Genomic DNA, 14,339 nt, shown 5'->3' with positions numbered 1-14,339 from the left:
AAATCGACTAAAACGATTTTTTGTGCTTTAAAGTCGATCCGAAGTCTCTGCTATTAATAAAATAAGTAGTAAAAATACAAAATTTTATTAATTTAAATTAAAAATTTTAATAATTTGTTAGATTTTTAAAATTAATTTTTAGAATTTTGAAGAATTTTTCAATAAAATAAATTATTAATATTTTATTAAAATTGTTTTCAAAATTAAAATAAATTTTATGTCTGTTTTCTTAATTTGAATTAACGAAAGTTCGTTCACTAATTCAAAATTAGTAGAAATTTTCACTAATTTTTTAGTAAATTTGTATATTTAATTTAGTTAATATTTTTCTTTACTATAAAATTTTAGTGAAAAGTGATTAAAAATTAATAGAAATTTTTACTAATTTTTAGTAAATTATTACTATTTGATTTAGAAATATTTTTTTCGTCTTTTTTCTTTACTAAAGTCTTAGTTTTTTTTTAAAGTTTTAGCCTGATATAAAAAATTATTAGTAATTTGTTTTTATTCTCATGTAACTAATAACTTTTACCGAAATTCTATTTGGAATTTTTTTTTTTTTAGATTAAATGTTACTTTTTTATACGAATCAATTTTAAATTGTTGATTTAATTATTTAAAAGTCATCGCAGTTCATAAAGAACCATAAAAGGATAAATAACTACAATCTTAATTAATATAAATAAATATATATTTTAATTCTAAAATTAATTATAATTAATATTATAGAATATGAAGTTTTTAATTTAGCTAAATCGTACAATTAACTGGTATTTTCAATTTCAATTTAGATTTGACCCATCTCTTTCAAGTTCTTTCAATGATAGACTGAATTTTCTCTCGAGTCTATTTATCGAGTAGATTAGGGACTCCCCCTTTTTTTTTATTTTTCTTCTTCTTTGAAAAAAAAGACGTCTCTTCATAGACATTTTGCTCGCATTTATGCTTTGAAATATCCTATACACGCTCTATCGCCCTGAGGGCATGGTCTTTTATGAATCTTCTTCTTCGTTTTTAATTCCTTTTTGTCCGTGAGAAAATTGTTGATTATCCGCGCAGCTTTTTTTTTTCTTCTGAAAATGGATCAAATAAGCTGCGCTATATATAACCAATATCTGGAAATGTCATTTCCCTCTGTGCTCTCAATCGTGGAGAATATAATATATATGGTATGTCTGAACGTGACATGCGATTTACTGTGCGTGGTATCTCTAATGTAATGTATAGAACTCCAAAATCAACTCGAGATTTTAGGGAGAGAAACTAATGGTGTTTCAGGTCCGGGTCTTCCGCTTCCGAAACCCGAGAACAACTCTCTTAAAGTGGAATTGGATAGAGAATCAGATAAAAAAAAAAAATACATTATGTCCAAGAGTTTCTTTTTTTCCTATTTAATTTACACAAAATAGAATTTGTTTTTATGAATTATTGTTTTCTCATTTTTTTTAATTGTATAATGTAAGTTTTATATTTTTTTATTTCTTTTCTTTGCTAATTTAAATTAATTGAATTTATTAATTATTATATTTACGGATTTTTTTTTATGGGATAATTTTTATTTTATTTATATTTTTTTTCTACTAATTGTATATTCTTTTGTGTTATTGAATTTATTACTGTCAATTTTTTATTCGGAAATTGCTTTATTAGTTGAGTATTTTTTCAATGTTAATTTTTTTTGTACACTTTTTTATTCAGTAATTGTTTTATCAATTCGTTTGTTTTTTTTTTTATCAATTTTTTGTTATTTTTGATTTTTTTATTTGGAATTTTATCAGTTGCATAGTTTTTTTTATTGTTAATTTTTTTTTAATTAGGAAATAGTTTTATGAATTCGTTAGTTTCTTTTTTACTGTAAATTTATTTATTGTAGATTTTTGTATTCGAAAATAGTTTTATTAATTAGGTAAAAATATTTTATTGTCAAATTTTTTTTTTTATTGCAATTTTTTTAAATTCGTATCAAATTATTATTTTTATTTAGTAACTTTTTGTATTAACGCAGTTGTATTTTAATTATGAAATTTTTTATTTTGAATTTATTGTTCGGAATTATTTTTATCTATTGTATTTTTTGTTTTGTATTATTGAACTTTTTATTGTAAATTTTTTATTCGGAAATTGTTTTATTAGTTGGGTATTTTTTTACTGTCAATTTTTTTTGTACACTTTTTTATTCAGAAATTGTTTTATCAATTAGCTTGTTTTTTTTTATTATCAATTTTTTGTTATTTTTGATTTTTTTTTGTTTGGAATTTTATCAGTTAGATAGTTTTTTTATTGTTAATTTTTTTTTAATTAGGAAATAGTTTTATCAATTCGTTAGTTTTTTTTTACTGTAAATTTATTTATTGTAGATTTTTTTATTCGAAAATAGTTTTATTAATTAGGTAAAAATATTTTATTGTCAAATTTTTTTAAATTCGCATCAATTTTTTTTTTATTCAGTAAATTTTTGTATTAACGGAGTTGTTTTTTAATTGGGGAATTTTTTATTTTGAATGTATTGTTCGGAATTTTTTTTTATCTATTGTATTTTTTTTTTATTATTGAACTTTTTATTGTAAATTTTTTATTCGGAAATAGTTTTATCAATTCCTTAGTTTCTTTTTTTACTGTAAAATTTTTTATATTGTAAATTTTTTTATTCGGAAATTATTTTATCAATTTGTTAGTTTTTACTGTAATTTTTAATTCAATTGCTCATGGAATCGAAAAGTTCTATTAAATTCAAAACAAAATTTTTTTTTTATAAAAACTAATGTTTTTTTTAATCTGGCTTCGTTTTTCTCTATATCCACGATTCGCATTTTTCTTCCACCAAAAAAAAAAAAGTGAAAACAAAAATTTGAAAATACAAATTTGAATTTCAAATTAAATTCTTCATTTTACGTTTTCGTTTTTTGAATGATTTCCACAATTTTTTTTTTTTTTTTTTGAATTGAAAATAAAATTTCCAAAAACTCCTAATTTCTCGAAAAAAATTGGAAATAATTTTCAATTGTGTTCTTGTAGTTTTTTTTGGCTTTCAAAAAAAAAAAAAAAAAAAAAATGAGCGGTTTTTTTTCATCATGATCAACAATATGTAAATGTGCCAGATAAATATCGCTCTTGATTGATATGCAAGTCTGAATAAAAGTTATTTTTTGATTTTTTTTTGTTTTTTTTTTTTTTAAATAAGAGAAGTGATCCTCATATATAGACAAATCCAGATGATTGCGAAAGTTATATAAAGAATTCTTTTTTAAAAACGGTAGTTCGGGTTTTTGGTCAGAAAATTGTGCTCACTCACCGATATGTCAGCTTGCGGAATTGTTGTTCTTTTAATAAGAGAACCGTGGCGGCATTATTTCTCTCGCCATCTGTATATAAGGCCCCCATTTTCGGTAGACTCACTAGAGTTCTTTCTCTCTCTCTCTCTTTCGTCTCGCTAAATTACTTTGGAAAATTACACACTGCCGACGGAAGTTGGGGACTAAGCGTGAAAGCAAAGTGGAACCTTCGGACTTGAAAAAATCAAAACCTGCTTGCGGAATATCCTCAAAGGGAATTTATAATTTGGGAAAGCTATTTTTACGCATGGATTGTAATTTGAAGCTTTCGGCATTGAGAAAAAGAAAAGAATATCTTAAAGATATTCTCGAGCAATTTTTGATAAGAGGAGGAAAAAGATCTAATTTTTTTCGTTTCTTTGCAAAAAGAAAAAAAAAAAAAAAAAGATTTTTTAACCCTTGAAATATTTCTTTTTGTAGTATCTGTCAACTTTTCTGATAATAGGAAAAAAATTGTGATTTATCGTCAAGATTTTTTTTTTTATTTCTTCTTTATCGATATTGGTGGACAATTCATCTTATAAAGGGGCTGTTTAGTATGTACTTTTGGTGATTTCCGAACGTTCAGTTTGATATGAGGATATATTTGGAAAAATAGGGTTGAATAATAGAACACACATATATAGTGTATAAAAAGGGGGATGAAGTCTGGGAAAAATTTTGGGGAATGAGATAGAATTCATGATTTTCGATTGATGAAAACGTGCAAGTATTTTCAATTAGAGAATTTTCATCATTATTTTACTTTTTACAAATTTCTTTTTTATCCTTTTTTTATTTAAAAAATTTATTTTTATATATTTAAATTTATTTTTGTAAATTTTTTTCGTTTAAAAATTTTTCAATATTTTTTAATAATTAAATTAATTATTAATTAATTAATTAGTCAATTATTTTTATTAAATAATGAAATTAACAATTTTTTGCGTTTGAAATTAGAAATTCACTTTGTTCGATTGTCATTTACAGGGAAATTTCTCCCCATGAAAATTACATGCACTATGAATATTTATTGATTTATCCAGGCAGAATATAATTTCCGGGGGGTTGGGTGGAGAATGATGGTTGAAACATTTCATGTGGTATAAACACTGTAATGTGTAATACATATAGGAATCGATAAAATTTACTACTAGTGCTTCATTCTTATTCACAATGTTCAGGGGTTACTATTTCAAAAGCAGATAAAACGTAAATACAATATGCAAGGAAAAAAAAAAACTCTTCTAATAATTATTCACGTCTTTCGTTTTATATTATTGGAAAAAGGAAAAATTCCCCGAAGCGAAAATAATTATTTTCTATCAATTTGGTTATTCAATTCCACGATTTTTCAATTTTCTTTTTGCATTTTAGGATTTTGAATTTTTTTTTTTCTTCAATTAATATTTATTTCATTTTATGCCTTTTAAATAAAAGTATGTTTATAATTTTCATCATAATACTAATTTTTTCGTATTTGTTACTCTCTAAATTTAAATTAGTGAGAATTAATTAATTTAAATTAATTTAAATTTTTACTAATTTTTTAATCATTTTTTTTTTACTAAAAAGTAAAGAAAAAACGAGAAAAATATTAATAAATTAAATAGTAATATTTTACTAAAAATTAGTTAATATTTCTAATAATTTTTAATCATTTTTCACTAAAATTTTAGAAGAAAATAATTTAGTCATTTCGCATTAAAACTTTAGTAAAAAAAAAAAATTACTGAATCAAATAATAATTTAATAAAAATTAGTGAAAATTTCTATTAATATTTAATTATTTTTCACTAAAATTTTAGAAAAAAAATATTACTAAATTAAATATAGTAATTCTTTACTAAAAATTAGTGAAATTTTCCACTAATTTGAATTAGTGAACGAATTTTCGCATTAATTCAAAATTAGTAAGCAGACTTTTAAAATTTATTTTAATTTTGAAAACAATTTTAATAAGTATATATAGTAATTTATTTTATAATTTAAAATTATAGAAATAATTAAATTTTAGAAGGTTTTAAATTGAAATTTTTGAAAATAGTTGAATTTTACGATGATTTTGAATTGAAATTTATTGTACTTTATTTGTTGATTTTTTTTTAAATTTTGACATTTATTGAATTTCGTAAAATTTTTGAAAAATAGTTTCAGATAATTAAATTCGTGAAGGATTTTATTAAAATTATTAAAAATTTTAATTGAGAAAAATTAATATAGAGAAGAAAGAATTTTAAAGAATTTTATTTTCTATAATATAATTATTTGTAGACGAATTTTCAATTTTTCGAATTGGAATTTAATAGAACAAATTGATTTGCAATTAATTACTAAGAAAACAAACTAACAAATTAATTTCTATTTTTGATTTTGATTCGTATTTTGATTGTTTAATCTTGATTTTAATTTTTTGATACTTTTTTCTTCTGTTTATTTGATTTTTATTTTAATTCTACTCTAAATTTCAATTTTTGATATATGTACCTAATAATTACTTGTAGAAGAATTTTCAATTTTTCGAATTAGAATTTAACAGAACAAATTGATTTGTAATTAATTACTAAAAAAACAAATTAATTTATATTTTTAATTTTGATTCGTATTTTGATTGTTTAATTTTGATTTTAATTTTTTTATACTTTTTTCATCTGTTTTTTTGATTTATATTTTAATTCTGCTCTAAATTTCAATTTTTGATATAATAATTATTTGTAGAGGAATTTTCAATTTTTCGAATTAGAATTTAACAGAACAAATTGATTTGTAATTAATTACTAAAAAAAAAAACAAACTAACAAATTAATTTCTATTTTTGATTTTGATTCGTATTTTGATTGTTTAATCTTGATTTTAATTTTTTGATACTTTTTTCTTCTGTTTATTTGATTTTTATTTTAATTCTACTCTAAATTTCAATTTTTGATATATGTACCTAATAATTACTTGTAGAAGAATTTTCAATTTTTCGAATTAGAATTTAACAGAACAAATTGATTTGTAATTAATTACTGAAAAAACAAATTAATTTATATTTTTAATTTTGATTTGTATTTTGATTGTTTAATTTTGATTTTAATTTTTTTATACTTTTTTCATCTGTTTTTTTGATTTTTATTTTAATTCTGCTCTAAATTTCAATTTTTGATATAATAATTATTTGTAGAGGAATTTTCAATTTTTCGAATTAGAATTTAACAGAACAAATTGATTTGTAATTAATTACTAAAAAAAAAACAAACTAACAAATTAATTTCTATTTTTGATTTTGATTCGTATTTTGATTGTTTAATCTTGATTTTAATTTTTTGTTACTTTCTTTTCTTCTGTTTTTTTTTTATTTTTATTTTAATTCTACTCTAAATTTTAATTTTTGATGATTTCAAATTTAAATTTCGTTTTATTTTGATTCAACTATTTAATTTTAATTTCTTTTATTTCGATTCTACTTCTTTATTTTGATTTTTTTGTTAATTTCAATTTTTAATGATTGGCGAACAAAAATACCTGAAAATTCGTTTAAAAAACAAATTCCTTTAAATTCTAATTTGAAAAATGAAAATTATAAAAAAGTAATTACACAATTCTTTAAAATAAAAATTCTAACAAATTATTTTTATAAGATAATCCATGAGTGCCATTTAATCCTTCGCATTTAATAATTTATTTAATTTCTAATTTAATGAATTTTTTTTTTTAAATACTTATTCAGTGGATAAATGAAATTGAATTTATTTATTTTTTCTTCAAAAATGAAGTATTGTTTTTTATTTTATTAGTGATGGAAAAAATGGAACATTCACATTTAGTAAATAAATCAATTCTAAATTAATTTATTTATTTTTTCTCCAAAATGAATTTTTGTTTTTCATTTAATAATTTAGATAATTTTTTTATTTGTTTAAAAACTTTTAATTACTAATTTAATTAATTTTTTTTTTTAATACTTGAATAAATCAATTTTGAATTAATTTATTTATTTTTTCTCCAAAATGAATTTTTGTTTTTCATTTAATAATTTAGATAATTTTTTTATTTGTTTAAAAACTTTTAATTACTAATTTAATTAATTTTTTTTTTTAATACTTGAATAAATCAATTTTGAATTAATTTATCATGAGCCAAAAGTTTTGAACGTTCAAATGAAAAAATTTTTTTTTTTTGTAACTTCTTTAAGTACGAATTTTATTACAAAATATTGTTTTAAATATCTAAAAAGAAGTTATTAATTTAATATTTGTTTAATTTACTGTTTTATTTTACATTGACATTATAATTTCTACTAATTTATAGATTGCAAAAAATATTTTGTTCATTTGAACGTTCAAAACTTTTGGCTCATAATTTATTTTGCAAAACGAATTTTTGTTTTCCATTTTATTATTAAAAAATTGAAACATTTTTCTGATTTCTGTTTTTTTTTCGCAGGTTTTTATTATTTTGGAAATTAATCCGAATAATGGGTAATGCAATCCGTATCAGTTTCTTATTATTATTATTTTTGCAAAAGATTCCTTGCAAGTTTTTCACGATCGGCTTTTATGAATGGCTTCTTCTCTCTTATCAACGTGTGAAATATTCTGTCACTTCAAATGGTTTAAGTCTTTTTAAAGAAGAAAGAGAAGGAGGATAGAAGGTGGCGGCAAAACTTATGGTGCTTCCTCAAGAAGAGAATGAGACTGTTTGTTGTTGAGCCCTATTGAAAATAGGGCTCCAAATGACCTCCCTACGTCCCTGAGGAGTAGTGAGAGAAAGAGAGAAAGAGGGGAGAAAGCCCCGTCGTCGTCGTCGTCGTAGTCGTCGAGAGAGAGGAGGAATTACGGGGAACGTGGTTCACGCGAGGACGATCGCCGTGTAGTCAAACAACGACTGTAGTTGTAGTAACATCTCTCATATTCGTCTCTCGCCATCAAAAAATGAGAGAAATATCTTTTCATTTCTGAGATTAATAAATTGTTAACAAAAACAAATTTAGAAAAAGTGATCCGGAAGTTTAGTTCGACGAAGTTAATTTTTTTTTTTTTTTTTTTACTTCCAATATTGAATGAAAATAAAACCCACGTGCTGGAAATATTTGAATTCCAATATTGCATCTACGTGCCAAGGATATTTATTTTCATCCTGCCTCTTATTCTCTCTCTTTCTAAAAGTGAGTGTTTTCCAACTGAGGTGTGAGTGGTGTTGATGATCCAAGTGAAGTGACGACTACCAAACAACGTTAGAAAAAAAAAAAAAAAAAAACAAGTGGAATTCAAAAAGAGAGAGAAAAAACATTTGGAGGCCTAAAAGAGAAAGGTTCTAGTTAAATAAGTTAGAAAGATCAAAGGGAAAAGGAAGAGGAAAAAGAGCTATAAAAACCGGAAGATATAAGATAAAAGGAGAGTTTTTAAAAAAGGAAATTAAAAAGAAGAAAAAAGGGAGTTAAAAAAATTAGTTTAAAAAAGAAGAAAATATTGTGAAAGTAATTGTGAATAATCGTTGAAAATTGGAGCAACAATCGCCGACAAAGTGAAAAACAATAATAAGGAAAAATTGTTGTTTTTTTTTTTTAAGTGTCTATTGAAGCACGCATGTGGATCCCATGGCTACCGGACTTGTGAGATGGTGCCGGACAAAGTTGTTCACAAACTACAAGTCCTTTTCTGGTAATATTCCCATCATCTTTGCCCTTTTCTTTCTTTTTTTATTTTTTTTTCGAGATGCTATCTTATTACTCCGTCGGCTCTTGGTTCATCTTGATAATTTGCATTTTTTTTTTTTTCTTTTATGTTGGTTCTCATTTAGATTGTTTTTTTTAGTTTCAATAATTTTTGTTTATTAGGTTTTGTTTCATCTTTTTTTTAGATTATTCCTTGGATTTTTCTAATGATTTCCTATTTTTGACTGATGCAATATTACAGCTGATGATTTTCTCGTTTTCCATACTAATTTCTCTAGCTAATGATGTTTCTTTTAGTAGCTGATGATTGAAATTTAATGATTCTTTTTTAAATGACGTTGTCCCTCTAGATCAAAAAAATTTCTAATTAGAAAAATCTATAATTTTTCTATTTTTTTTTTTATTAGCAATTTTATTATATATTTTTTGTTTTATTTATTTATTATCAAACGAATACTAATATTATTATTATTATTATTAATAATAATAAAGGAAGTTTTATTATTGTTTTATAATAGAAAAAAAGATTTTTTTTTAATCTAAAAAAAAAGAAAGATTTTTTTAGTCTTGCTTAATGTTTTTTTTTTAATCCTAATGATGCGTTGTTGTTTTCGATCTGATTAAACGTTATTCTAGTTTCGAAGTTTTTGAAGATGATCCAGTTTTCTCTTCTCTCTCTCTCTCTTATAGAGTTAAATCCCTCGAGAGGATTAACTAATCTTACGCGTTTCTTAACTAGTTTCTTCTCACAGGAAATGATTTACCCTGGTTTTCAAAGTATTTCTTTCTCTGTCTGAACGCTATATGGATGCTGATAGCATCAACTGTTGCGGGGCCTTTGCTACTTATATATATATAGCGCTTAGATTCTTGTTCTCTCTTGCAAGAGAGGCCTTTGCCAGAGGCGAAGAAATCGGGCTCTATTATAAACGAGTAGATCAAGAGAACGTGACTAGGCCACTACTATACGATTGCCTTTGATCTTCCGAGCAAATACCTTCCAAATTATACTCGGCGCGCATATACACACTACAGTATCTCTCTCTTTCTCTCTCTCTCTCTTTCTCTGTTATAGACGTTGAGAGTTTAAACTTCGCTTTCGAATCTTAATCAGCTCTTGATACCGGATGCTTGTTTTTCTTCGTGACCATATTTTCTTTTGCCTCTTCGTCGATATATATGTTCCCGATTGATCTGCGGGAATGAACGATTGCAAACTCATTTTTTATTTCGTTAAATTTTTTCAATTTTATGTTTCTACTTTTCTTTTAATTGGCAATTTTATTTTTGTTTTTTTCTTTTGATTCTAGTTCAAAATTTTCGTTTTTATTTTGATTTTTGGATTATTTCAAATTTTTTGAAGATTCTTCTATTGATTTTTAAATTTTTTCTCTTGATTTTGATTTTATTTGATGCTCTTTTCTTCTGTTTTTTTTTTTAATTTTATTAATTTTTATTTTTTTTATTTTGTTTCTCTTTTTTTTATTTTGATTTTTTGTTAATTTCAAATTTAAATTTCGTTTTCTACTGATTCTACTTCTTAATTTTTGTTTCTACTTCTTTAATTAAATTTTTGGATTATTTCAAATTTATAAAAATTTCTCTAATGATTTATAAATATTGATTTTTTTCTCTCTTGGTTTTAATTTTGATTTTTATTTTATTTGATGCTCTTTTCTTCTGTTTTTTTGATTTTTATTAATTTTTATTTTGATTTTTTCTTAATTTCAAATTTAAATTTCGTTTTATACTGATTCTACTTCTTAATTTTGATTTTTTAAATTTTTGTTTCTACTTCTTTAATTAAATTTTTGGATTATTTCAAATTTTGTACAAATTTCTCTAATGATTTATAAATATTGAATTTTTTTTCTCTTTTGATTTTAATTGCAATTTTCGATATTTATTCCATGAAATTATTTTCATTTCAATAATTAATCTTCAATTACTGATCCAGAATTTACATTAATGTTTAATTTTTTCTTATCAATTTGAATTTATTTATTTACTTATTTATAATTATTTTTTTTCTAAATTTAAATTCTTTTTTTCAATTTCAAATAGAATTTTATCTCGTTTTATTTACTCTACTCTTTCAAAAAAAAGAAAAGTTAAAAGGCATTTTTTTTTTTTTTTTTTTTTTTTTGAAAAGGTACTAAATAACAATTTGCCAAGAGTATAATTTTCCCCAAAAAAGAAAAAGTCATGTTTGCCGAAAATATTATTTCAGTCCGGTAGTTAGGTACAAGCGCAAATATATCAAAGAAAATTAGGACTCTTTAGAAATTTTAACAGGAGTTTTGAAGAATTAAAAATCTTGATAGATTTATTTCACTGTCGTAAATAAAAGTTCGTTGTCGTGTCAATAATAATAAAAAAAAAACGATTCTTATAAATCTCTTTTCAAATAATTGAAGGAAAAGTTAGAAATTTCTTAAAGTAGGAAATTTTGAAAAAAAATATTTTTGAGTTAATTTTAGTCTTTTTTTTTTTATTCTTCTATTGTAAATTTATATTTTACAAAAAAATAAAATATAAATAAAAATTCAAATATTAACCACTATAGTTTCCCTGGCGTTTTAACTTGTATCTTTCTTCTCTTCTTATTCTTCTTCTTCTCTTCTATTTTATCCCTTCCAAAACGACCACCGGTTGTACTAACTTTAAACCAGGCATCGACTTCATGAATGGGATCTAAGAATCGTCCCATTCAATTAATTCCAAAACTCTGCGTTACCAGGTAGCTAACTTCTTCTCGGATCCTCTAATAAAACATTTAAAAAAATAAAAAAAAAGAGAGAATTCACCTCCAACTGTTTGCTAACGAGATTAGTTTGTCGGGAAAGATTAAAAGCAAAAAAAAAAAAAAAAAAAGTAGGGAGAGAGAAAAAAGGAACTGAACGCGACAGGACTTGGTCCTGAATAAACACACTCGAGATCGCTAGAGGCTAGACATGACAAATGAATCTTATCGCACTTCCTTTTTTTGACTAGAAAAATATAATTCCCCTCGTTAGTTCAATTTAATCTTTGCCCATATGCTTCGTCAGGGCGAATAGATTTTTAAAAACTTCCAAATTTATTATTTCGATTTTTTACATTTCAAAAAAAAAAAAAAATTCTGTACCAAATTATCATTTTATTTATTTTGTTTTTTGATTTTTCCGGGAAATAATTTGAGAGTAAAATATTAAATGAAAATTGGAATAAAATTTCGAAAAATAAGATAATTTCTCCCTGAAAATAATTTGATAAGAAAAAAAAAATCAGGAAAAAATTGGAAAGTATTTCGAAAAGGGTGCTTTTTGAAATTCTAGACATCTTTGGACCACCAGAGTCGTTTTTTTTTTTTTGAGTGGGTGGTCCACAAAAATTGTCACTTTTTTTTAAAAAAATCTCACATTATTGTTTCCCTCTTAACATTCCATTAATATTTGACGACAAAATCTTTATCGATATGAAGATATTTCTATGTGGTTGTAAATCTCCGGACGTTTTATAACCCTTAGAGAATAAAAGACGGAAATAACGAGATGAAATAATAAAAAAAAAAAAATAAATAAAGTTTACTGCAGACGATATTCTATACTCTCATAAGTAGTATATAGCGGTGAATCAAGAAAGAGAGAGAGAGAGAAAGAGATTTTCGAGTCACGTTGTAAGAATTTACGTTTTACAACGATCAAAGGTTTCCGCCGGTATGCGCGACGACGATTGCGAAAGAATCGCGTGCATTACGCTCTCTATTTTCTCTTTTTTTTCTTCCTGTTATTTTTTTTTTTTTTTTTTTTTTTTTCAACCCTTGCAAACAGAAGGGGGTTGATTTTTTCAAGGTAATGGAGCACCTCTATCACTACCCTTTAATTGAAGGGGATGCTTTCGAGGGTTGAGGAGAGAGAGAGAGAGAGAGAGAGACCACGAATGGGATTTCATTATTGGACCCTCGTGAGTTTGTTAGATACAGGCGGCAGTTAGCATAAAAGGCGTTAACCGTTTGAAGAGGATTAACTCCTTAAGAAAACATTTCTTTCCCTTGTATATGTTTCTTTTATGTATGTGTGCGAGAGCAAATGCTTGAAAACCTCATGCTCTTTAATTATTTTGTCGTTCCCTTTGTACTTGCCGCTTTTTAATACCTTTGAAAATTCCTCGAAAATTGGTGAATTTTTCAACCTCGTTCACTAATCAAGTCATTTTTCTCTTTCTCTTTTGAAGCACGTTTCATTTACTTTTTTTCCCCCTTATTTTTCTTTAATTGCTTCCTTTAATTTTTTGTTTTTTTTGTTTTTCTCTTTTCATCTTATTCTTCATTTGCAATAAAGCAAAATAATGTCAACATTTTATTTTAATTGTCAATGAAAGAGATTTTTTTTTTTTTTTTTTGACTTTTTTAAAGTAGGAAAAAAAAATGGGTATTTTTAATATTTGGTATGTTTTTTGGAGGATATTTTGTATTTCTGATTTTTTTGAATTTAATTTTTGATTAGGATTAAATGAAAAATTTTCTCCTGTTGTAATTTTTTTTATATTGGATCAAAGTTTGGTTTGATCCTTTTTCGTATTTTCAACAATAAATAGTAGGTTTTTTTTTTATATTTTTTTAGTATTTCTGATTTTTTTCTTCAATTTAATTTTTCATTGGGATAAAATAAAAAAATTTGGTAATTTGTCCTGTCTTTTGTATTTTTTTTTTTTTTTGGTTCAAAATTTGGTTTGGATTTGATTTGGATTCCATTTTTTTGAATTCGTTTCGTTTTTTTTCCTCTTATTTCAAATTTTTATTTAATTTTAGATTGAGTTATTTTTTTTAATTTTAATTATTTATTTACTTTTAATTATAACTATTTATTTAATTAATAATAAGTAAATAATTAATTAATTAATAATAAATAATTTAATAATTTGTAGTGTTCGAATTTTGATATTTGTGGCAGAAAAAATTAAATTTTCAAAATATTATTTTTTAAAATCACTATTTTTTATTAAAATAAATAAAAGAAGATTTTGAAATTTTATATTCTCTATAGAAAAAATAGAAATTATTTCTTCAGAACTTTTCAATAATTTTCTATTTTTATTTTTTTCAATTTTTCTCTCGAAAATATTTTTCTTATCAAAAAAAAAATTTTTTTCTTCATTTTCATTTTTCTTTTACGAAGACAAACGAGTTTTTTTTTACTGCTGACACTAAAAACAAAAAACTCATTCCAATTTGATTGTCATTCCCTCGACTATTAGAAGAACTTGAATTCGTAAAATGAAAATTTTATACCCTGATGATAAAATTTTTATTCTCGCTAAAAAAAAATTTATTTACACCGATAGTGAAAAATTTAAAACTTCCTTTTTTTCGATTAGGATTTAAAAAT

General features: G+C 23.5%; 1 protein-coding gene across 6 annotated transcripts in view; it reads left to right on the top strand.

Annotated features, from left to right (window-relative positions):
- The window catches only part of LOC127285258 (protein naked cuticle homolog), a 50,765-nt gene that overhangs the window by 24,496 nt on the left and 11,930 nt on the right, over window positions 1-14,339 (top strand). For 4 of the 6 annotated variants that reach the window (XM_051311171.1, XM_051311170.1, XM_051311169.1 and 1 more), the window contains one exon: window positions 7,740-8,956. The exons of the other annotated variants lie outside the window; for them this stretch is intronic. In XM_051311171.1, coding sequence (XP_051167128.1) covers window positions 8,893-8,956 — 64 coding nt within the window. In that variant the 5' untranslated portion in view covers window positions 7,740-8,892. The remainder of the gene's footprint in view (window positions 1-7,739; window positions 8,957-14,339) is intronic. 6 annotated transcript variants of the gene reach the window in all.

This window comes from Leptopilina boulardi, unplaced genomic scaffold (genome assembly GCF_019393585.1).
Source record: "Leptopilina boulardi isolate dan_hultmark-lab unplaced genomic scaffold, ZJU_Lbou_2.1 LbouV2_330, whole genome shotgun sequence".
NCBI classification, from domain to species: Eukaryota; Metazoa; Arthropoda; class Insecta; order Hymenoptera; family Figitidae; genus Leptopilina; species Leptopilina boulardi.
Note: the sequence above shows the minus strand (reverse complement) of the source record. Positions and strands in the feature narration are given on the sequence as shown.